This window comes from Arachis stenosperma, chromosome 4 (genome assembly GCF_014773155.1).
Source record: "Arachis stenosperma cultivar V10309 chromosome 4, arast.V10309.gnm1.PFL2, whole genome shotgun sequence".
In the NCBI taxonomy this organism is placed as follows: Eukaryota; Viridiplantae; Streptophyta; class Magnoliopsida; order Fabales; family Fabaceae; genus Arachis; species Arachis stenosperma.
Genome location: NC_080380.1, coordinates 96,289,282 through 96,314,217, shown reverse-complemented (window position 1 = coordinate 96,314,217; position 24,936 = coordinate 96,289,282). Strand labels below are relative to the sequence as shown.

Sequence of the window (24,936 nt, the reverse complement as noted above, 5' to 3'; positions counted from 1 at the left end):
CAAACTAGCGAGTGTTGGGCGTAGTGACAGACGCAAAAGGATCAATGGATCCTATTCCGACATGATCGAGAACCGACTGATGATTAGCCGTGCTGTGATAGAGCATTTGGACCATTTTCACTGAGAGGATGGGAAGTAGCCATTGACAACAGTGATGCCCTACATACAGCTTGCCATGGAAGGAGCCTTGCATGTTTGAAAGTGAGAAAGCATTATATTACAGGAATTCAGAAGACAAAACATCTCCAAAACTCCAACATATTCTCCATTACTGCATAATAAGTATTATTTAATCCATGCTCTCTTGTTTATTTGCAGGTCAATTGATAACTATAATTGGTATCCTGACTAAGATTAATAAGATAACCATAGCTTGCTTCAAGCCAACAATCTCCGTGGGATTCGACCCTTACTCACGTAAGGTATTACTTGGACGACCCAGTGCACTTGCTGGTTAGTTGTGCGGATTGGGCAAGAAGGGATTGGGCAATAAGCTTGGATGATGCTCTGTGGGCATACAGAACAGCATTCAAGACTCCTATAGGAACTTCTTCATACCAGCTTGTGTATGAAAAAGCCTGTCACTTGCCAGTGGAACTGGAGCATAAGGTCTATTGGGCAACCAGATTCCTAAACCTTGATGCCAAGTTAGCTGGAGAAAAACGATTGCTCCAGTTAAATTAGCTAGAGGAATTCAGACTCAATGCTTTCGAAAATGCAAAAATTTAGAAAGAGAAAGCAAAAAGATGGCACGATAAGAAGTTGTCATCTAGAGTCTTTGAGCCAGGGCAGAAAGTTCTGCTGTTTAATTCTAGACTCAGATTATTCCCCGGGAAATTGAAATCCTGGTGGAGAGGTCCATATGTGATTACAAGTGTGTCACCATATGGATACGTGGAGCTTCAGGATAATGATTCTATCAAAAAGTTCATTGTTAATGGACAGAGAGTCAAACATTATCTTGAAAGCAATTTTGAGCAAGAATGCTCATAACTGAGACTTGATTAAAGCTCAGTAATAGTCCAGCTAAAGACAATAAAGAAGCGCTTGCTGGGAGGCAACCCAACCATTAACAAAGCTTAATTATTAATTAATTGATTTTTACAGGTTTATGTCAATTATCTTCAAGGTAAAATAGCAATTACTTGAGTTCACAGAGTTACAGAAGGATTCAGAGGATAAAACAGCAAAAAGGAAGCTCAATGGTGTGAAAAAGCCAGTAAGAGCTATTTTGGGCATTGAACGCCCAAAAGAAGCATCTACTGGGCGTTCAACGCCACTAGAGATAGCCATCTGGGCATTAAACGCTAGAAAGAAGCATCTTCTGGGCGTTAAACGCCAGAAAGAAGCACCTTCTAGGCGTTGAACGCCAGATTTACAGCGTCCTGGGCGTTCAGAAAAATGCCCAGTGACAAAGAAATTCCTGGCGTTTAACACCAGCCAGAAGCAACAGTTGGGCGTTAAACGCCTAGGAGAAGCTACAGATGGGCGTTAAATGCCCAAAACATGCAGCGTTTGGGCGTTTAACGCCAGGATTATGGGGAGGAGATGAATTCGTTTTCAACTCAATTTTTTTCCATTTTTCACGTTTCAATTCATGATTTCTTGCATAAACATGTTACAAACTCCCATCTTTCAAACTTCAATTCCAAAAATTTTTAATCCTAATTTCTTAAATCCCTTTTCAAAGATATCAAATGTATCTTAATTCATAAACACAAAATATTTTTTCAACTTCTTTTCAAATCTTTTTAAATTCTTTTCAAATCTTTTCAAACTCATCATATTTTCTTCTCAAAATTCAGATTTATCTATTTCAAATATCTTTCATAACTTTTTAATTTTAAATTATATCTTTTTCCTATCATACTTATCTTTTACAAATCATATCTTCTATCTTATTTTTTTTTTCAAAATTTTCGAAACCCACCCACTCCCTTTAAATCCACATTCGGCCTCCCTCCTCTTATCCACCATTGGAAATTAGCTCTCCTTCTATCCCTCTCCTTTCCTTTTTTTTTTACTTGAGGACAAGTAACCCTCTAAGTTTGGTGTGTTTATCCGTGATCACTAAGCCATACCCACTAAGATCATGGCTCCTAAGGGAAAGCAAACCACTCCAAGAGGCAAGAAAGAGAATATTCCAAAACCACTCTGGAATCAAGGAAAGTTCTGAACCAAAGAACATTCAGACCATTACTATAAAATAATGGGTCTAAGATCAGTGATCCCGGAAGTCAAATTCGATATGAAAGAAGATGAATATCCGGAGATCCAAGAGCAAATTCGAAACAGGAGCTGGGAAATCCTAGCTAATCCTGAAACAAAGGTGGGAAGAAACATGGTTCAGGAATTCTACTATAATCTGTGGCAAACAGACAGGCAGAGAATATATGGAACTGCCCTCTATGACTATCGGGCCTTGGTCAGAGGAAAGATTGTTCACATCCACCCTGACAAAATCAAGGAGATCTTTAAACTACCTTAGCTGAAAGATGACCCAGACTCCTTTAATAGGAGAATGATGAGAACAAATAAGGGCTTGGACAAGATTCTAGAGGACATATGCCTCCCTGGAACCAAGTGGACAACCAGCACCAAGGGTGTCCCAAATCAACTCAAGAGAGAAGATCTCAAACCAGTCACCAGAGGCTGGCTGGACTTCATTGGGCATTCTATACTGCCCACTAGCAACCGCTCTGAAGTCACCATCAAAAGAGCAGTGATGATCCATTGCATTATGTTGGAAGAGAAGTGGAAGTTCACCAGCTGATTTCGTGTGAACTTTACATAATTGCAAACAAGAACTCCAAAGATGTCAAATTGGCTTATCCAAGCTTAATCTCTATGCTGTGTAAAGATGTTGGGATAAAGATGGGAGTAACTGAGTATATCTCAGTTGAGTGACCAATCACCAAAATATCAAGGAAAGACAACAAGTGCAGGACAACCCCATCAAGAGGAGAGCATAGGAATTCCTCCTGGAGATCCCTTAAATTGAATACTGGGAGCATCTTGAAGCATCTGTTGCCAAGTTGCAAGAAGCTATGGACCAAATAAAGGAAGAACAGAATAATTAAAATAGCATGCTTTGCAAACTGCTTGGGGAACAAAAAGAGCAAAGGCGTGACTTGAAGGAACTGAAGCGTCAAAAGCTATCTCTTAAAGGACCAAGCACTCCACAGACTAGAAGAACATCTATTTCCCAAAATAAAGGTTGTTGAGTCCTAATCTTAGCTTTAACTCTGTGATAGTTATTCTTATAGGAATTTACCTTAGAAGTTATATATGAGTAGTAAGTAGTATATCTATTTTAATTTTATCTCCAAGTAAGCTATAATTTATTTTTCTCATCATCATCAAACATGAATAAAATAGTAGAATTTTTAGAATAAAGAGGCAATAATTTTTTGAGTTCTTAATAAGGAAAATTCTAATTATTTATATGTGGTGGCAATATTTTTTGTCTTCTGAATGAATGCTTGAATATTGCATATTTTTTATATTGAATTTTATGAATGTTAAAATTGTTGGCTCCTGAAAGAATGATGAACAAGAGAAATATTATTGCTGATCTGAAAAATCATGAAATTAATTCTTGAAGCAAGAAAAAGCAGTGAAAAAAAAAAGCAAAAGAGATAGAAAAAGCCAGTAGCCCTTTAAACCAAAAGGCAAGGGTGAAAAGGATCCAAGGCTTTGAGCATCAATGGATAGGAGGGCCCAATGAAATAAATTCAGGCCTAAGCGGCTAAAATCAAGCTGTCCCTAACCATGTGCTTGTGGCATGCAGGTCCAAGTGAAAAGCTTGAGACTGAGTAGTTAAAGTCGTGATCCAAAGCACAAGAGTGCATTTAAGAACTCTGGACACCTCTAATTAGGGACTTTAGCAAGGCTAAGTCACAATCTGAAAAGGTTGACCCATTTATGTGTCTGTGGCATTTATGTATCCGGTAGTAATACTGGAAAACAAAGTGCTTAGGGCCACGGCCAAGACTCATAAAAGTAGCTATGTTCAAGAATCAACATACTTAACTAGGAGAATCAATAATACTATCTAAATTCTGAGTTCCTATGGATGCCAATCATTCTGAATTTCAAAGGATAAATTGAGATGCCAAAACTGTTCAGAAGAAAAAAGCTACTAGTCTCGCTCATCTAGTTAGAATCTGAGCTTCACTTAAAACTCTGAGATACTATTGCTTCTTGATTTCTTTTTATCCTATTTTATTTATCTAGTTGCTTGAGGACAAGCAACAGTTTAAGTTTGGTGTTGTGATGAGCAGTTATTTTATACGCTTTTTGGGGGTAATTTCATGTAGTTTTTAGTATATTTTAGTTAGTTTTTAGTATTATTTATCTAGTTGCTTGAGGACAAGCAACAGTTTAAGTTTGGTGTTGTGATGAGCAGTTATTTTATAACGCTTTTTGGGGGTAATTTCATGTAGTTTTAGTATTTTAGTTAGTTTTTAGTATATTTTATTAGTTTTTAGGCAAAATCATATTCTGGACTTTACTATGAGTTTGTGTGTTTTTCTGTGATTTCCGGTATTTTCTGGCTGAAATTAAGGGAGCTAAGCAAAAATCTGACTCAGGCTGAAAAAGGACTGCTGATGTTGTTGGATTTTGAACTCCCTACACTTGGAATGGATTTTTTGGAGATATAGGAGTCCAATTGGTGCCCTCTCAATTGGGTTGGAAAGTATACATCTAGGGCTTTCCAGCAATATATAATAGTCCATACTTTATGCGAAGATAAATGACGTAAACTGGCGTTTAACGCCAGTTCCATGTTGCATTCTGGCGTTCAGCGCCAGTGAGCCTCTAAACTCCATTGTTGGGGGTGGGAGCTCTGTAGCGTCTCGATGAATTAATGCAATGAGCTCTGTAGCGTCTCGATGAATTAATGCAATGATTTATGCTTTTCATTCAAATACGCTTGTTTCTATCTAAGATGCTGATTCGTACTTAACTGTGATGGATGTGATGATCCATGACACTCATCACCATTCTCAACCCATGAACGTGTGCCTGACAAACACCTCCATTCTACATTAGATTGAATGAGTATCTCTTAGATTCCTTAATCAGAATCTTCGTGGTATAAGTTAGAATCCATTGGTAGCATCCTTGAGAATCCGGAAAGTCTAAACCTTGTCTGTGGTATTCCGAGTAGGATTCAGGGATTGGATGACTGTGATGAGCTTCAAACTCGCGAGTGTTGGGCGTAGTGACAGATGCAAAAGGATCAATGGATCCTATTCCAACACGATCGAGAACTGACAGATGATTAGCCGTGCTGTGACAGAGCATTTGGAACATTTTCATTGAGAGGATGGGAAGTAGCCATTGACAACGGTGATGCCCTACATACAGCTTGCCATGGAAGGAGCCTTGCATGTTTGAAAGTGAGAAAGCATTATGTTGCAGGAATTCAGAAGACAAAACATCTCCAAAACTCCAACATATTCTCCATTAATGCATAATAAGTATTATTTAATCCATGCTCTCTTGTTTATTTGCAAGTCAATTGATAACTATAATTGGTATCCTGACTAAGATTAATAAGATAAACATAGCTTGCTTCAAGCCAAAAATCTCCGTGGGATTCGACCCTTACTCACGTAAGGTATTACTTGGACGACCCAGTGCACTTGCTGGTTAGTTGTGCAGATCGCAAAAGTGTGATTGCAATTTCGTGCACCAGTGGTATAGGCTAGAAATAATTGGCAGCATTCCTGAGATCCGAAAAGTCTAAACCTTGTTTGTGGTATTCCGAGTAGGATCTGGGACGGGATGACTGTGACGAGCTTCAAACTCACAACTGTTGGGTGCAGTGACAGTGTGCAAAAGGTTAGAGAGATCCTATTTTGACATGAGTGGGAACCGACAGAAGATTAGCCATGCGGTAGCTGTGTGATGAGCAGATAATTTATACGCTTTTTGGCATTGTTTTTAGGTAGTTTTTAGTAGGATCTAGTTACTTTTAGGGATGTTTTTATTAGTTTTTACGCAAAATTCATATTTCTGGACTTTACTTTGAGTTTGTGTGTTTTTCTATGATTTCAGGTATTTTCTGGCTAAAATTGAAGGACCTGAGCAAAAATCTGATTCAGGCTGACAAAGGACTGCTGATGTTGTGGGATTCTGACCTCACTGCACTCGAAATGGATTTTCTGGAGCTACAGAACTCCAAATAGTGCACTCTTAATGGCATTGGAAAGTAGACATCTAGAACTTTCCAGCAATATATAATAGTTTATACTTTGTTCGAGTTTAGATGATGCAAACTGGCATTCAAAGCCAGTTCAATGCTGCATTCTGGAGTAAAACGCCAGAAACACGTCACAAACCAGAGTTAAATGCCAAAAACACGTTTCAACTTGGCTTTTAACTCCAAGAGAAGCCTCTACATGTGTAAAGCTCAAGGTCAGCCCAAGCACACACCAAAGTGGGCCTCGGAAGTGGATTTCTGCACTAAGACTTATTTCTGTAAACCCTAGTAGCTAGTTTAGTATAAATAGAACTTTTTACTATTGTACTAGTGGTCCTTTTCCCTAATTTTCGAATTCATATGTCTTTTGTGGAGGCTGGCCATTCGGCCATGCCTGGACCATCACTTATGTATTTTCAACGGTGGAGTTTCTACACACCATAGATTAAGGTGTGGAGCTTTGCTGTACCTCGAGTATTAATGCAATTACTACTATTCTCTATTCAATTCATGCTTATTCTTATTCTAAGATATTTGCTGCACTTCAACATGATAAATGTGATGATCCGTGACACTCATCATCATTCTCACCTATGAACGCGTGACTGACAACCACTTCCGTTCTACCTTAGAACGAGCGTGTATCTCTTGGATTCCTTAATCAGGATCTTCGTGGTATAAGCTAGAACCCTTTGGCGGCCATTGTTGGGAAAGTCTAAACCTTGTCTGTGGTATTCCGAGTAGGATTCAGGGATTGAATGACTGTGACGAGCTTCAAACTCGCGATTGTTGGGCGTAGTGACAGACGCAAAAGAATCAATGGATTCTATTTCGACATGATCGAGAACCGACAGATGATTAGCCGTGCTGTGACAAGAGCATTTGGACTATTTTCACTCAGAGGATGGGAAGTAGCCATTGACAACAGTGATGCCCTACATACAGCTTGCCATGGAAAGGAGTATGAAGGATTGGATAAAAGCAGTAGGAAAGTAGAGATTCAGAAGGGACAAGCATCTCCATACACTTATCTGAAAGTCTCATCAATGAATTATATAAATATCTCTATCTTTATTTTATGCTTTAATTATTATTATTTTCGAAACCATTATAACCATTTGAATCCGCCTAACTGAGATTTACAAGATGACCATAGCTTGCTTCATACCAATAATCTCCGTGGGATCGACCCTTACTCACGTAAGGTATTACTTGGACGACCCAGTGCACTTGCTGGTTAGTTGTGCGGAGTTGTGAAAAACACACAAACTCATAGTAAAGTCCAGAAATGCGAATTTAACATAAAAACTAATGAAAACAACCCTAAAAGTAGCTTGAACTTACTAAAAACTACCTAAAAACAATGCCAAAAGGCGTATAAATTATCCGCTCATCACAACACCAAACTTAAATTGTTGCTTGTCCCCAAGCAACTGAAAATCAATTGGGATAAAAAGAAGAGAATATACTATAAATTCCAAAATATCAATGAATATTAATTCTAATTAGATAAGCGGGACTTGTAGCTTTTTGCTTCTAAACAGTTTTGGCATCTCACTTTTTCCTTTGAAGTTTAGAATGATTGGCTTCTCTAGGAACTTAGAAGTTTAGATAGTGTTATTGATTCTCCTAATTAGGCATGTTGATTCTTGAACACAGCTACTTTTATGAGTCTTGGCCGTGGCCCTAAGCATTTTATTTTCCAGTATTACCACCGGATACATAAATGCCACAGACACATAACTGGGTGAACCTTTTCAGATTGTGACTCAGCTTTGCTAGAGTCCCCAGTTAGTGGTGTCCAGAGCTCTTAAGCACACTCTTTTGCTTTGGATCACGACTTTAACCACTCAGTCTTAAGCTTTTTACTTGGACCTTCATGACACAAGCACATGGTTAGGGACAGCTTGATTTAGCCGCTTAGGCCTGGATTTTATTTCCTTCGGCCCTCCTATCCATTGATGCTCAAAGCCTTGGATCCTTTTTACCCTTGCCTTTTGGTTTTAAGGGCTATTGGCTTTTTCTGCTTGCTTTTTCTTTTTCTTTCTATTTTTTTTCGCCATTTTTTTTCGCAAGCTTTTTACTTTTCACTGCTTTTTCTTGCTTCAAGAATCAATTTCATGATTTTTCAGATCATCACTAACATTTCTCTTTGTTCATCATTCTTTCAAGAGCCAACAATTTTAACATTCATAAACAACAAGATCAAAAATATGCACTGTTCAAGCATTCATTCAGAAAACAAAAAGTATTGTCACTACATCAATATAATTAAACTAATTTCAGGGATAAATTCGAAATTCATGTACTTCTTGTTCTTTTGAATTAAAACATATTTCATTTAAGAGAGGTGAAGGATTAATGGATTTTATTCATAGCTTTAAGACATGGTTACTACATACTAATGATCATGAAGTAGAGACACAAAACATAGATAAACATAACATAGAAACCGAAAAACAGAAAGAAATAAGAACAAGGAATGAATCCACCTTTAGTGGCGTCTTCTTCTTGAAGGACCAACAATGTCCTTAAGCTCTTCTATGTCCCTTCCTTGCCTTTGTTGCTCCTCCCATATTGCTTTTTGATCTTCTCTTATTTCATGGAGAATGATGGAGTGCTCATGATGTTCCACCCTTAATTGTTCCACATTGTGGCACAAATCTTCTAGGGAAGTGTTGAGTTGTTCCCAATAGTTGTTGGGAGGAAAGTGCATCCCTTGAGGCATCTCAGGGATTTCTTGATGATGAGCTTCCTCATGCATCTCTTGAGAACCGTGGAGGGTCTCTCTTGCTTGCTCCATCCTCTTCTTGGTGATGGGCTTATCCTCTTCAATGGAGATGTCTCCTTCTATGATAACTCCAGCTGAGTAACATAGATGGCAAATAAGGTGAGGAAAAGCTAGCCTTGCCATGGTGGAGGGCTTTTCGGCTATTTTGTAGAATTCATTGGAGATGACTTCATGAACTTCTACTTCCTCTCCAATCATGATGCTATGAATCATGATGGCCCGATCCACAGTAACTTCAGATCGGTTGCTAGTGGGAATGATGGAGCGTTGAATGAACTCTAACCATCCTCTAGCCACAAGCTTGAGGTCCAGTCTTCTTAGTTGGACTGGCTTGCCTTTGGAGTCTCTTTTCCATTGAGCTCCTTCCACACATATGTCCATTAGGACTTGGTCCAACCTTTGATTAAAGTTGACCCTTCTAGTGTAGGGGCGTTCATCTCCTTGCATCATGGGCAAGTGGAACGCCAACCTCACATTCTCCAGACTAAAATCTAAGTATTTCCCCCGAACCATTGTAAGATAATTCTTTGGACTCGGGTTCATACTTTGATCATGGTTTCTAGTGATCCATGCATTGGCATAGAACTCTTGAACCATTAAGATTCCGACTTGTTGCATGAGGTTGGTTAGGACTTCCCAACCTCTTCTTCGGATTTCATGTCGGATCTCCGGATACTCATTTTTCTTGAGCTTGAAAGGGACCTCAGGGATCACCTTCTTCTTTGCCACAACATCATAGAAGTGGTCTTGATGGCTCTTGGAGATGAATCTTTCCATCTCCCATGACTCGGAGGTGGAAGCTTTTGTCTTCCCTTTTCCTTTTTTAGAGGATTCTCCGGCCTTAGGTGCCATTGATGGTAATGGAAAAACAAAAAAGCTTATGCTTTTACCACACCAAACTTAAAATATTGCTCGCCATCGAGCAAGAGAAAAGAGAAGAGAAGAAGAAGAAGAAGAAAATGGAGGAGAGTGAGGGGAGATGGATTCGGCCAAAGTATGGAAGAGGGGGTTGTGTTGTGTGAAAATGAAGTAGAATGGAAGGGTATATATAGGGAGAGGGGGGAGGGTAGGTTCGGCCATTTAGGGTGGGATTGGGTAGGGAAATGTTTTTGAATTTTGAAGGTAGGTGGGTTTATGGGGAAGAGTGGATGGATGTGAGTGGTGAAGGGTTTTTGGGAAGTGTGACATGGGGTGATTGGTGAAGGGTTTTTGGGAAGTGTGACATGGGGAAGAGTAAAAATAGGATTAGAAGGTAAGGTGAGAATATAGTAGGTGGGGATTCTGTGGGGTCCACAGATCCTGAGGTGATCCTGTGGGGTCCACAGATCCTGAGGTGTCAAGGAATTCCATCCCTGCACCAAATAGGCATGTAAAATGCCTTTGCACACCATTCTGGCGTTTAAACGCCGAGTGGTGCACGTTCTGGGCGTTCAACGCCCATGTAAAGCATGTTTCTGGCGTTGAACGCCAATTTCATGCTTGTTACTGGCGTTCAGCGCCAGCTTTTCCTCTAGGCACATTCCTGGCGTTCAGCGCCAGAATGTTGCTTGTTTCTGGCGTTCAGTGCCAGATTCATGCTCTGTTCTGGCGTTGAACGCCAGCCAGATGCTTCTTACTGGCGTTGAACGCCAGCCTGTGCTTCCTCCAGGGTGTGATTTTTTTCTTCTGCTGTTTTTGATTCTGTTTTTAATTTTGATATTTTTTTCGTGACTCCTCATGATCATGTACCTAATAAAACACAAAATAACAATAAAATAAAATTAGATAAATAAAATTGGGTTGCCTCCCAACAAGCGCTTCTTTAATGTCAATAGCTTGACAGTGGCTCTCATGGAGCCACAAGGTGATTAGGTCAATGTTGTATAGTCCCAACACCAAACTTAGAGTTTGGATATGGGGTCTTAACACCAAATTTAGAGTTTGGTTGTGGCCTCCCAACACCAAACTTAGAGTTTGACTGTGGGGGCTCTTCTTGACTCTGAACTGAGAGAAGCTCTTCATGCTTACTCTCTTTTGTCACAGAGGGTTGGCCATGTTCCATAAACACAAGGTAGTCCCCATTCAATTGAAGGACTAATTCACCTCTATTGACATCTATCACAGCTCCTGCTGTGGCTAGGAAAGGTCTTCCAAGGATGATGCAATCATCCTCTTCCTTCCTAGTGTCTAAGATTATGAAATCAGCAGGGATGTAAAGGCCTTCAACCTTTACTAGCACGTCCTCTACTATCTTAATGACTTGTCTGCCAATTGTAATGAGAACAGGGCAGGTTGTACCTCAATGATCCCCAGCTTCTCCATTACAGAAAGTGGCATAAGATTTATCCCTGACCCCAGATCACACAGAGCTTTTTCAAAGGTCATGGTGCCTATGGTACAAGGTATTAAGAACTTGCCAGGATCTTGTCTCTTTTGAGGTAAAATTTGCTGAATCTAGGTATCTAGTTCACTAATGAGCAAGGGAGGTTCACTTTCCCAAGTCTCATTACCAAACAACTTGGCATCCAGCTTCATGATAGCTCCTAAATATTGAGCAACTTGCTCTCCAGTCACATCTTCATCCTCCTCAGAGGAAGAATAGTCTTCAGAGCTCATGAATGGCATAAGGAGATTTAATGGAATCTCTATGGTCTCTATATGAGTCTCAGATTCCATTGGATCCTTAATAGGAAACTCCTTCTTGCTTGAGGGACGTCCCAGGAGGTCTTCCTCACTAGGATTTTCGTCCTCCTCCTCCCTTGTGCATTCGGCCATATTGATTATATCAATGGCCTTGCACTCTCCTTTTGGATTCTCTTCTGTATTGCTTGGGAGAATACTGGGAGGAGTTTCAATGACTTTCTTACTCAGCTGGCCCACTTGTGCCTCCAGATTTCTGATGGAGGATCTTGTTTCACTCATGAAACTGAAAGTGGCTTTTGACAGATCAGAGACTAGATTGGCTAAATTAGAAATGTTTTGTTCAGAATTCTCTGTCTGTTGCTGAGAAGATGATGGAAAAGGCTTGCTATTGCTCAGCCTATTGCGTCCACCATTGTTAAAGCCTTGTTGAGGCTTCTGTTGATTCTTCCATGAGAAATTTGGATGATTTCTCCATGATGAGTTATAGGTGTTTCCATAAGGGTCACCCATGTAATTAACCTCTGCCATGGCAGGGTTCTCAGGATCATAAGCTTCTTCAGAAGCTGCCTCTTTAGTACTGTTGGATGCATGTTGCCATCCATTCAGATTTTGAGAGATCATGTTGACCTGTTGAGTCAACACTTTGTTCTGAGCCAATATGGCATTCAGAGCATCAATTTCAAGAACTCCTTTCTTCTGAGGTATCCCATTATTCACGGAATTCCTCTCAGAAGTGTACATGAATTGGTTGTTTGCAACCATGTCAATGAGTTCTTGAGCCTCTTCAGGCGTTTTCTTTAGGTGAATAGATCCACCTGCAGAATGGTCCAATGACATTTTCGAAAATTCAGATAGACCATAAAAGAATATATCTAATATGGTCCATTCTGAAAACATGTCAGATGGGCATCTTTTGGTCAGCTGCTTGTAGCTTTCCCAAGCTTCATAGAGGGATTTACCATATTTTTGTTTGAAGGTTTGAACATCCACTCTCAGCTTGCTCAGCTTTTGAGGAGAAAAGAATTTATCCAAGAAGGCAGTGACCAGCTTATCCCAGGAGTCCAGGCTATCCTTAGGTTGTGAATCCAACCATATTCTAGCTCTGTCTCTTACAGCAAAAGGGAAAAGCATGAGTCTATAGACTTCAAGATCAACTCCATTCGTCTTTACAGTCTCACAGATCTGCAAGGACTCAGTTAAAAACTGATAAGGATCTTCAGATGGAAGTCCATAAAACTTGCAGTTTTGTTGCATTAAGGCAACTAGCTGAGGTTTTAGCTCAAAGTTGTTGGCTCCAATGGCAGGAATAGAGATGCTTCTTCCATCAAATTTGGACGTTGGCTTTGTGAAGTCACCAAGCATTCTCCTTGCATTATTATTATTTTCGGCTGCCATCTCCTTCTCTTGTTCTAATGTTTCTGAAAGGTTACCTTTAGATTGTTATAACTTAGCTTCTCTTAGTTTCCTTTTCAAAGTCCTTTCAGGTTCTGGATCAATTTCAACAAGAGTGCCTTTATCCTTGTTCCTGCTCATATGAAAGAGAAGAAAACAAGAAAAGAAAGAGGAATCCTCTATGTCACAGTATAGAGATTCCTTTATGTTAGTAGAAGAAGAAAGGGGATAAGGAAAGGAGAATGGTTCGGATTTTTAGATGAAGAGAGGTGAAGAGAAGTGTTAGTAAATAAATAATTAAATAGAATAAGAAAAGAGAGGGAGAATTTCGAAAATAATTTTGAAAAAGGGGTTAGTAATTTTCAAAAATTAAATATAAGATATAATTAAAATTAAAATTTAGAACAAAAAGAATTTTTGAAAAACAGGTGAGATATTTTCGAAAATTAGAGAGGGAAAAGTAGTTAGGTGGTTTTGAAAAAGATAAGAAACAAACAAAAAGTTAGTTAGTTGATTGAAAAAGATTTGAAATCAAAATTTAAAAAGATAAGAAGATAAGAAGTTAAATAAGATATTTTGAAATCAAATTTTGAAAAAGATAAAATTTTTGAAAAAGATATGATAAAAGATAAAAAGATTTAATTCAAAAATTTAAAATTACTTACTTCACTAACAAGAAACTACAAGATAAGATTCTAGAACTTAAATATTGAACCTTTCTTAACGAGAAAGTAACAAACTTCAAATTTTTGAATCACTCACATTAATTGTTAGTGAGTTTTTGAAAATTTTGATATAAAGATAAGAAAAAGATTTTGAAAATATTTTGAAAAAGATTTTTGAACTTTTCGAAAAATAGAAAAAAAAATGAAAAAGATATAATTTTTGAAAAAGATTTTGAAAAGATAAGATTTTTTAAAATTGAAAATTTGACTTGACTTGTAAGAAACAACTAATTTTGAAAATTTTTGACTAAGTCAACTCAAATTTTCGAAAATTATGAGAAAAATAAGGAAAAGATATATTTTTTTTATTTTTGAATTTTTAATGATGAAAGAGAAAAACACAAATATGACCCAAAACATAAAAATTTTGGATCAAAACACAAGATGCATGCAAGAACACTATGAATGTCAAGATGAACACCAAGAACACTTTGAAGATCATGATGAGCATCAAGAACATAATTTTGAAAAATTTTTTATGCAAAGAAAACATGCAAGACACCAAACTTGGAAATCTTTAATGCATGGACTCTAACAAACGAAAAATGCACATGAAAAACAACAAACAACACAAAACAAGAAAACATCAAGATCAAACAAGAAGACTTACCAAGAACAACTTGAAGATCATGAAGAACACTATGAATGCAGGAAATTTTCGAAAAAATTGCAAGAAAGTTTTTAAAGCATGCAATTGACACCAAACTTAAAAATTGACTCAAGACTCAAACAAGAAACACAAAATATTTTTGGTTTTTATGATTTTATGATTTTTTTTGGATTTTTATTAATTTTTTTCGAAAATATTTTTGAAAAAAAAACAAAAAAGAAAAGAAAAATTTTGAAAAAGTTTTTGAAAAGAAAATTACCTAATCTGAGCAACAAGATGAACCGTCAGTTGTCCATACTCGAACAATCCCCGGCAACGGTGCCAAAAACTTGGTGGACGAAATTGTGATCAACAATAATGGCTCTTTGGCATGTGCATAAAAAATTAGCTCAGCACTTTCTTTCCACAACTCCGTTCAACTTAACCAGCAAGTGTACTGGTCATCCAAGTAATACCTTACGTGAGTAAGGGTCGATCCCACAGAGATTGTTGGTATGAAGCAAGCTATGGTCACCTTGTAAATCTCAGTTAGGCAGATTAAATGGTTATGGGTTTCGAAAATTAATAATAAATAGAAAATAAAAAGGGATAGAAATACTTATGTAAATCAATAGTGGGAATTTCAGATAGGCGTGTGGAGATGCTAGAATCCTTTCGAATCTCTACTTTCTTATTGCTTTCATCCAATCCTTCTTACTCCTTTCCATGGCAAGCTATATGTAGGGCATCACCATCATCAATAGCTACTTTTAATCCTCTCAGGAAAATGGTCCTATGCGCTGTCACTGCACGGCTAATCGTCTGGAGGCATCACCCGTGTTGATAGCTACATCCCATCCTCTCAGTGAAAATGGTCCAAATACTCTGTCACAGCACGGCTAATCATCTGTCGGTTCTCAATCAGGTTGGAATAGAATCCATTGATTCTTTTGCGTTTGTCATCACGCCCAACCTTCAGGAGTTTGAAGCTCGTCACAGTCATTCAATACCGGAATCCTACTCGGAATACCACAGACAAGGTTAGACTTTCCGGATTCCCGGGATCCTACTCGGAATACCACAGACAAGGTTAGACTTTCCAGATCCCCATGAATGCCGCCATCTATCTAGCTTATACCACGAAGATTCTGTTGGGGAATCTAAGAGATATGCGCCCAGCCTAAGGTAGAACGGAAGTGGTTGTCAGTCACGCGCGTTCATAGGTGAGAATGATGATGAGTGTCACGGATCATCACATTCATCAAAGTGTTGTACAACGTATATCTTGGAATAAGAATAAAAGAGAGTTGAATAGAAAGTAATAGTGATTGTATTGAAACTTGAGGTACAGTAGAGCTCCACACCCTTAATCTATGGTGTGCAGAAACTCCACCGTTGAAAATACATAAGTGAAAGGTTCAGGCATGGCCGAATGGCCAGCCCCCTCAATGATCAAAAGACCGAATGATCAAAGACTAAACAGTCAAAAGATTAAACTGTCAAAAGATGTCTAATACAATAGTAAATTATCCTATTTATACTAGACTAGTTACTAGGGTTTACATGAGTAAGTAATTGATGCATAAATCCACTTCCGGGGCCCACTTGGTGTATGCTTGGGCTGAGCTTGATCTATCCATGAGCTGAGACTTTTCTTGGAGTTGAACTCCAAGTTATAACGTGTTTTGGGCGTTTAACTCCGGATCATGACGTGTTTCTGGCGTTTAACTCCAGACAACAGCATGTACTTGGCGTTCAACGCCAAGTTACGTCGTCAATTTCCGAATAAAGTATGAACTATTATATATTGCTGGAAAGCTCTGGATGTCTACGTTCGAACGCCGTTGAGAGCGCGCCATTTGGAGTTCTGTAGCTCTAGAAAATCCATTTTGAGTGCAAGGAGGTCAGATTCCAACAGCATCAGCAGTCCTTTTGTCAGCCTTTTTTCAGAGTTTTGCTCAAGTCCCTCAATTTCAGCCAGAAATTATCTGAAATCACAGAAAAATACACAAACTCATAGTAAAGTCCAAAAATACGAATTTAACATAAAAACTAATGAAAACATCCCTAAAAATAGCTTGAACTTACTAAAAACTACCTAAAAACAATGCCAAAAAGCGTATAAATTATCCGCTCATCAAAGGCCCATTAAAGTCCATAGAAAATGTTGCGTATTCTTTGAAAAACGCGTGTGACATTTCAGAAACTACATAACTGTCTTTTTAAATTCTGAATTTTAAGTCTGGCACATGATTAGGCTGTGATTGAGTAAAACTTATCATTTCACTTCTTAAAAGACAAGTTTTAAGGGACAATTTGTTAGTACAAAAATTTTGACATAATTACGTTGACCATGGTGAAGCAAAATATCCACTACAGCATGCAGGATATTTGTTGAGTTGAGAAAGGCTTAAGTAAAAAATTAGTTGAGGACACATAGGTTAATTGAATGTCACATGGTAAATAAGAAGACATGGGGCTATTACTTGGAAATTAAGGTCCGTGGAGGTCAAGATGAGATTGTGGGTAAGAATAAACTGAAGCTAGATTGTGGAAGAGAAAAAAGATAGGAGACTGGACCGTGGGCATCAGCAAACTAATATGATGGTCTATAAATAGGAGAAGCTTAGAAGAAATTATAGACTTCAATTTGAAACACTTCATAATTACACTAAAACTTTGTGAATTCCAAGTCACACTGACATCAAAGAGAACCATAGAGTATAAGTGCATGAGAGCATCTCGAGTCAGTTTTCAATTCGTTTTTTTTTCTTCAAGTATTTCGCTTTTTTTTAGTGCCAAATTTACTTTATTATCTATTTAAAGCTTCATTTATTTTGTATTTCCATTTATTGTTGTTATTTACATTATTTGATCCAAGTTATATCCAATATTTCATACACAAGTAATCGTCTGACACATACACTTAGTAAATTTCGGTCGAGTTCCTTTTTTTAAGAGGAGTCGTATTTGCTCTACGAATTGAGTTTTTGATACAAACTTGATTCAACACTCTGTCAAGATTACCAAAAATCAAGCAAAACACTCTCTAAATATATCACTGTAAGATAAATTAGTCTTACTTTAAGATGACAAAAAGATCAATTTATCCGACAAGAGTAATTCTTGAAGACTTATAGGAAATAAAAATTGATTTGAGACCAAAACATTCAATTTAAAATTCTTAGATTTTTATTTTATATTCTTCTGATATTAGATTTTTTTTTTGTTGTCCACGGTATCTCTTAACCCGACAGGCGAAAGATAATCAATCGTGAATTTGAGTTCCATTTAAGGGTTTACTGCTGGCTAATGAGTTGCTGCATACACAATGCAAGATTTAAACCCCCTACACTTATTTAAACGGACAAGTGAATTAGCGACTCGACTATTAGATTGTTGTTGACGGTTAAGTGAGGATGATAGGTTTCTTTTCCCTGTAATATCGTTTAGTTGTTTTTTTTTTATTTGGGCTCTAGCGTTGTTTTTCCAAACGAAATGGAAATAGGAAACAAGAAAAGTTCCCTGTTGGGCTCTTCATGAGTCCATACTCAATAGTCATGACTCGTGAGTCTTATGACCAGAGAACAAATCGGTTGAGTTTGATGATCATTAAAAAAAAAAAAAAAAAGGGGAAAGATCGAGTTTTCACTGACTCGCACATATTTTATTTTGCCGTTTACCGCCAAAACAAAGCCAAAACAACACTATTTCACCAAAAAGAATTATATTGTGTTCAAAAACAGTCTCCCGCGTCCTTTGTTATACACTTTCGCTCCATTTTTCAACACACTCTCAATGCTTAATTTATAGCTTTCTTTCTTTCTCTCACCATCTCTCTGATCTGAGTGAGACTTTCATTTTCATCTTCCTCTTCATTTCACTTCTGTGAGCTTTGAAGAGAAGAAAGAAAACGATGGCGGGGAAGCCATCCACCAAAGGCAGAAAGGTAGAGACGCTGGGGAAAGGGAAGGTCACACCAACGCAGATCGCGTTCATCGTCGATAGGTACCTTTGCGACAACAACTTCTCGTCCACGCGTTCCGTCTTCCGAACTGAAGCTTCTTCTCTCATCGCCAATTCACCCATTAATGAGGTATATATTTATATACAACACCTTTTGGTTTTTTCCCCTAAATTGCTATGCTGATTTGTTCATTTGTGCTTTTTATTTGCAGATCCCTTTTGTTTTTCTTTCATTTAATGCGGATTTGAGCATTTAGGGTTTAGTTTTGTTTGGTCACATAGTTGGAATTCTATCACACATGTTTAAAGCCTTATTTTATTTTACCCCCAATTTCTTAGCGGATATGTGCACCTGGGTCTTCATTTTGGATCATAAGTTCGATTCTTTATGACATGTTTAGACTAGGTCACTCAAAATTGGTATATTGTTTATTTTTATCATGAAGTACAAAACCCTAGTTCATGTTAATAGTGAACTTGATTTTCTTTTTTTTTTTTTTTTATTTCAGGCACCGAAGACTTTGTTGACTTTAGGGGAGATGCTGGATGAGTACATAAGCTTGAAGGAGCAGAAGGTCATGTTGGAGCAGGAAAGGGTTCTCATGGAGCAAGAGAAAAACCGGGTTCAGATGCTGTTGCACGGTATGCAGAATGTCATGAACGCTTTCAATGCCAGTGGAAACCTCTCAGCTCTTCCGGCAAAATCTGCAGTTGCTCTTGCTCCTTCTCAACCAACTTATATTAACAAACCTCAGCCAGGTTCCTTCCTTTGTTCCCATCTAACTTGAATTTTGTTAGTAGTTCATACTTCATACGTATGCAGGTTTTTTGTGTGCAGCTATTTCTTCTATTGAGAATGTACTTTTTGTGATTAACCAATGCTCAAATTTGGTATTCCATGGAAGATCATGTTTTAATTAATGTGAATTATGGCATGTAATGTACTAAATAAGAGAAAATAAAGGCAACCGATATGTTTGTAAAGGGTACATTACATGCCATTCTGTTTTAATTTTTTTCCTTCCAAATTTTGGTTCTGAAGAATAATGGAGTGGAGACTTGACTGTGGATATAAGCTTATCTTGGTTATGCTGTGATAAGAAAATCATGCTAATTTGCAGTTGCTTCGGTGCAACAGATATCTGATAAGTGGATTATATAATGTAATTTGATTTCGTTTTTCACTGAAAATTGTTTTAATCTGCAGATGTTAGCTTCTTTCAATTCAATTGTTTACTGACCTTACATGATGACGATCTTCATGTTGTTTACTTAGGTGTACCTTCTTCTGTGCAAATCAAATCGCATATACACTCACTGCCTCTGTCTAGCAATACAAATTCAGAGGGTGGAAACTTCTCAACATCTGCGATGAATGTATCCGACAGAAAGAGAAAGGATACTAAAACAGATGCACCTTTAGCTGCGAAAAAGTCTCGTGGTAGATCAACCAACAAGAAAGTTTCTGTCCAAGGTATAGCTAATTAGCTATCTCCGAAAGGGTCTAAAGTATATGCCAATCTTGCGAAACATGATATTTATTTGCTTTATTGCCATTTTCAGGTCCAAATGTGCCACCGCAGCCTGATAATACCATTGATTCTCAAGTAGTAGGTCCACCAACTTCTTCAATTCGTTCTTCACCAGAGAACTGTGTGCCGAGTGGATCACAGGCTCAAGGATCCAATATTGCTAAATGCTTATTCGACCAATCTTCCCTCCCTCCTACTAGTAATTCACAACCACCAAAGACACCTACTAGAAGAATAACTTCATCCCAAAGTGGTACACATATCTCACCTCCTGAGATTTCTTCAGTCTCGGGTTGCAATCAAGAGGCTACTCCTACGCGCTGCACTGTGATTTCAACCAAGAGAGTTATGGTCAGCCCTGCGAAACAGATGGCATACATAGAGATGAGCCATTGCATTTCACCTCTGAAGACAGGTTCTGACAAATTAGGAAAGAGAGATCATGTGAGAAGCAGGTTGGACTTTGGTTCTGATATGCCAGAGGGCTTGGACAAACAATTGTCGAACGAGGTTTCTACGTCTGAGTCTGAGAAGGAACTGGACATGTTTGACATTGAGTTCCCAAATTTCGATGCTTTAGGAATTGACTTCTCCTTCAGTGAAATGTTAAATGATCTAGAAATACCTTGTGATGGCATTGACTTCAGTTGCCAACCAACATCAAGCCCTTCCATTGAAAATGCTTCAGGGTATTCTTTCTTTTGATGCTATAATAACTATTAAGTTCCTCTGTAATAATAATAATATATCTAACTTTTCATCTCATATTATTTCCATTGTCAAGCAGCTCACCTCAAGAATGCAATGACACTAATGCTTTAAATGAATTAACAACTGTTTCTGAAGTCCTATGTGAGAAAGATCTGAGAATATTAGGTAATGGAGCTCATTTTTTTCGATCTTATTTTATATTTTTTAGCGAAACACAATTTACTGATCTTTCATTTTTAACAGGTCCAGATTGTATGACAGCAGTGAAATCTGTCACAAAAAGCATAACAGTTGTCAGCCCTGGTAAAATTCATGCTTCTATTGTTCTCATTCTCAATTTTATTTTAAACCCCAGTAATTTATTTTTCTAAACTAATACTGCATTTGTTTCGAAATAAATGTTTGAAAACAAATTATTCCTGGACACATTGATTTTTTTTAAATTATGAAAAATGAAAGTGACACTTATTTTGCAAATCCAACAACATTAACTCATCGCATTATTGTTCATGCAGAGAAAAAGCGGGAGCAATCTCTTGATTAGGAAAATTGTAAATGAGTGACAATTTGAAGAATGACTCAACCTGACTTATTACTGATCCCCGCTGGAGAGATATCTGACCGTTGCTCCGAATAGCAGTTCTCTGAAGTTGCACTGGAATTAGGATAACATCATTCATTTAAACCTAGATTACAACCTTGCCTTATTTGGTCAAAGTTGCAATCATCAATCTTTAATCTATTGTAGATATCATACTACTTTTTTTTGTGTGCTACTCACTTAATCTTGGTAACTATGTTTGAGTATGGTAAACTTGGAAGTAAATGTGGTTTTGGATTTGGATACACTATACATGCCAGGAAGCAAATCTAAAATCGTTGGTTTTCGCATTAGTTTACTTGTGGTAATATACACAAGCATAAATATCTAGGTTAATCCGCTCCTTAATTTGAAACCATGTCTAGTGTTGCATATATTAGTGCCTTACAGTCTTATAACTGAAACCCAAGAATAGGTACCAACTGTTTTAAAGTAAGATTTTGATGCATATTTTTTACATAGAAATTAGATAAGCTTTTAGACCACACCCTAACGCCCTAACATGGTTGCGTCTGCCAAATGCCAATGCTATAAATAATAGCTTCATTGGAGAACCCAAGGCTTGTGAATTGGTGTTATATTGAAAAATGATTCTGATGAAACATTATTCACTGTTTCATATTTCTTGTCCATAGACCATAGTAATATGAAGGTACATGGAAATTTTTTGGTTTTTCTTCTTTTCTCTATTTGCTACAAGGGGAACAAAAAAGAATGTTTCCTTGAGAAACAAAACCACTTGATTATAATAATTTAAGAACAAGTTAACTGCTTTTGCACTTTACATATCATTTAAGCCAAGTACTTTTCGACCTTCTCCACCTCCTCTACACTCCCAATGTACAGGGGAACACGCTGGTGAATCTGTTCAATGAAAACAATAAAATAAATAAAGACAATCCAATAACAGGATGAGAATAATTTCTATTGGTTAACAAGATATGAACTATGATAAGCAGTGAATGTATAAAAACAGGTTGCTTTTCCTTATAATATGTGTAAGACTTTTTTATGTTGAGAATTAGTCGAAGTTGATGAATGCTTACTTCCGTAGGTTCAATGTCAAGTATTCTCTGATGACCATCTGAACCTTTTCCGCCAGCTTGTTCTACGATGAAACTCATTGGAGCGCATTCATAAAGAAGCCTAAGCTTGCCATTCTTGCTTTTCTTGTCTCTAGGGTACCCATAAATTCCACCATACAAGAGTGTCCTATGGAAATCCCCAACCAAACTACCAATATATCTTGCAGAATAAGGCTTGCCACTAGGACCAGGGTCCTTAAGATCATCAATGTATTTCTTTAACTTGTCATCCCAAAGCTGGTAGTTACCTTCATTGAATGCATATATTTTCCCTGCTTTAGGAATCTTCAGGTTTTCTTGAGTTAAGACGAATTCGCCATAGAGCGGATCCAGTGTGAAGACGAATACTCCTTTTCCGATTGTCAGGACGAAGATTATTGAGCTTGAGTACATGCAGTAACCGGCTGCAAGGAGGTTGCTTCCGGGTTGGCAGACATTCACAATACACCTTTGTTCTGCTTTGTCAAGCTAAAATAAAAGTCCAACCATTGGATTATTAAAATTTATAACATGACATTATTTCATGTAGTTAAAACAAAATCTTTTCATCCAAATTTAAGAAGACTACTTACTGTGGGATCATCCTCATCCCCAACGTCAGCAAGGCACTCATCATTGGGGCTATAGATCCCAAAAATGGAGCCAGTTGAGACTGCAGCATCAATGTTAGATGAGCCATCAAGAGGGTCAAATACCACAATGTAATTCCCTGAATAACTCTCTTCCACTGCCACTGGCACATCCTCTTCCTCTGACGCTATGATCCCTGTCCTCCCACTTGACCTCAAGCAGTTTGAGAACACCTGAATCAAAACATGCAAACACTTACAATCTTGGAACCTTTTTAATAACATGAGTTCAATAAATGAAATACACTCCACCCAAAAGTTGTGTTAGTAATAATTTTTCCATTTACGATATATTCGCTCTGTCTACAGATAGTTATAATTTGAGTAATGTAATTTTTGGTGGGCAGTTATAATTTGAGTAAATGTAATTTTTTTTCAGTGACCGTTTGCCTAGAAGACAAAGCGCACTTTTACAATTCGAAAATCCTTAATCGGTCTCTAATCATTCAAGTAATTGGTCTAAGCGACCTTTGTAAACCATAATATATAGATATGTGTTCGGGACTGTTCAGACCAAGGGTCTCTTAAAACAGTAGTTATATAATTGGTGACTGATTAAAAATTTTAAATGGCAATTTGTTCTTTAGACAAATTATCAAGAATGAAAACACATATACTCATTATTGTGACAAAGTTGATATGTCTTTCTATTACTTTATTAGATATAAAGAATCTAAGAATGGACAAATTTGTTAAACTGGCAGTAGGGAGTAAAAGAAAAGAAAATCAAAATCAAAATTGCTGAAAAGAAGAAAAGAGGGCATCACTGACCTCATTTGAAACAACATCAAGCTTCTTCTGGTCTTCACCTTGAACATTGGTTGCACCCTGAACACCGGTGAGGTTTGAAATGTTAGCTCTTTGGACCAAAGAAGCAATCTGCTTGCACGCCATGGAAATGCTAGACAGAACAATAGTAAGCTCAGCATCAATGACTCCTTCTAGCTCCTGCTTCAGAAGCCAGCTAGTAAGAGTATAAAGCTCAAAACCACTACTCCTCTTCTTTGTCTCTGTTGGTGGTGCTTCACCAGCAACAGCCATGCACCTAACTCCGCCATTCTTTCTCTTACTACTGCTATGTACCGCTGATTTCGTAACAAGCACATCGCATAGTTGGAAGGGGGATAGGCGTGAAGGGGTGCTTGGCTTTGAGAAAATTAAGCGTGAGGATGCTGTTGCTGCTGCCATAGCTACCATGGTTTTGGTTTCGGCTATAGTTATTGCCAACTTTTGAGTCTTTCTTTTATTGATATTTTTTTTTTAAGTTCGAAAGTTTTGTTTTTGTTTATGCACTATCTTTAATTTGCTACTAGTGGTGTAGTCAGTACATGGATTGCGTTGTAAGGTATTGAAGGAAGGAAGAAAGAAAGTGAATGTAAGGTCAGCAATGATTTTGTGATACTAATGGTCCCACTTATCCTTCACCTATATCATTTTCCTTTTTGTGATTTTGTGATTGTAATTCCTTCTGGATTCCCAGAGCATGCCACTAGGCACTAGAGTGTCTTATGTGTTTTCAACTTTGTATACAAAATAAATAAATGTATGGTGGATATTTTAACTGATGTGAACCTTATATTGGGTGGAATGGTGGTACGTTACTACAAGAATTGTAAAGCGTTTTTATTTGCTTTAATATTATTATCCATTTTGATTTTTAACTGACGGCTAGTATTTATTGCCTAATCTATCAGAATATCAATATCGTTAATTAATCTATCGATTTTGATATTAGATAGACAATAAATTTTATGAACAACGTGAAAGATAGATTCTAAAATTAATTTAATAGAGTAAAAAAATACTCCATTCTTAAATTACTCTTAAATTCTAATATTAGGATAATTATCTGTACATTTAATAAATTGAACATCCAACAATTGTTAATTGTGCATAAATAAACCGAATCAAAAAGAATAACCATCCAAATAAAAATCAACATAACCATCTGCATATTTATTAAATTGAACATCCGGCATGGAGCCTCTGGTTGAACCTCTTAGCATTCTTTATGTTTGCGTTAGCATTTTCATCTGTTGGCCATCCAACCTCTCCTATTAGGATTGGCATGGAGTCGAAGCC

General features: G+C 37.5%; 2 protein-coding genes across 3 annotated transcripts; one reads left to right on the top strand and one right to left on the bottom strand.

The window, feature by feature from the left end:
• The first annotated feature begins 18,104 nt into the window (after positions 1–18,104).
• LOC130976045 (uncharacterized) lies at positions 18,105–21,461 on the top strand. Of its 2 annotated transcripts, none has more exons than XM_057900785.1 (7): positions 18,105–18,426; positions 18,806–19,055; positions 19,573–19,770; positions 19,860–20,517; positions 20,616–20,704; positions 20,783–20,842; positions 21,055–21,461. In XM_057900785.1, the coding sequence occupies exons 1-7, from the start codon at positions 18,247–18,249 to the stop codon at positions 21,081–21,083; spliced, it is 1,464 nt and encodes a 487-aa protein (XP_057756768.1). In that variant the 5' UTR covers positions 18,105–18,246; the 3' UTR covers positions 21,084–21,461. The 2 variants fall into 2 exon arrangements, with proteins under 2 accessions (XP_057756768.1, XP_057756767.1); XM_057900784.1 differs by having other exon boundaries at positions 20,613–20,704.
• A 241-nt stretch (positions 21,462–21,702) lies between these two features.
• Positions 21,703–24,189, bottom strand: LOC130976046 (fructose-1,6-bisphosphatase, chloroplastic). The gene is made up of 4 exons (XM_057900786.1): positions 23,626–24,189; positions 22,798–23,028; positions 22,187–22,693; positions 21,703–22,004 (listed from the first exon to the last, which is right to left on the bottom strand). The coding sequence occupies exons 1-4, from the start codon at positions 24,049–24,051 to the stop codon at positions 21,933–21,935; spliced, it is 1,236 nt and encodes a 411-aa protein (XP_057756769.1). The 5' UTR covers positions 24,052–24,189; the 3' UTR covers positions 21,703–21,932.
• Positions 24,190–24,936: the final 747 nt, after the last annotated feature.

What these genes read in the sequence shown, in the direction of transcription:
- LOC130976045 (XM_057900784.1), top strand. Translation starts at nt 18,247, where the DNA reads ATGGCGGGGAAGCCATCCACCAAAGGCAGAAAGGTAGAGACGCTGGGG. An exon ending in CCAATTCACCCATTAATGAG is followed by an intron (nt 18,427 to 18,805) that starts GTATATATTTAT and finishes TTTTTATTTCAG; the next exon opens with GCACCGAAGACTTTGTTGAC. An exon ending in TATTAACAAACCTCAGCCAG is followed by an intron (nt 19,056 to 19,572) that starts GTTCCTTCCTTT and finishes TTGTTTACTTAG; the next exon opens with GTGTACCTTCTTCTGTGCAA.
- LOC130976046 (XM_057900786.1), bottom strand. Translation starts at nt 24,051, where the DNA reads ATGGTAGCTATGGCAGCAGCAACAGCATCCTCACGCTTAATTTTCTCA. An exon ending in TTGATGTTGTTTCAAATGAG is followed by an intron (nt 23,029 to 23,625) that starts GTCAGTGATGCC and finishes GTTTTGATTCAG; the next exon opens with GTGTTCTCAAACTGCTTGAG. An exon ending in TTGACATTGAACCTACGGAA is followed by an intron (nt 22,005 to 22,186) that starts GTAAGCATTCAT and finishes TTCATTGAACAG; the next exon opens with ATTCACCAGCGTGTTCCCCT.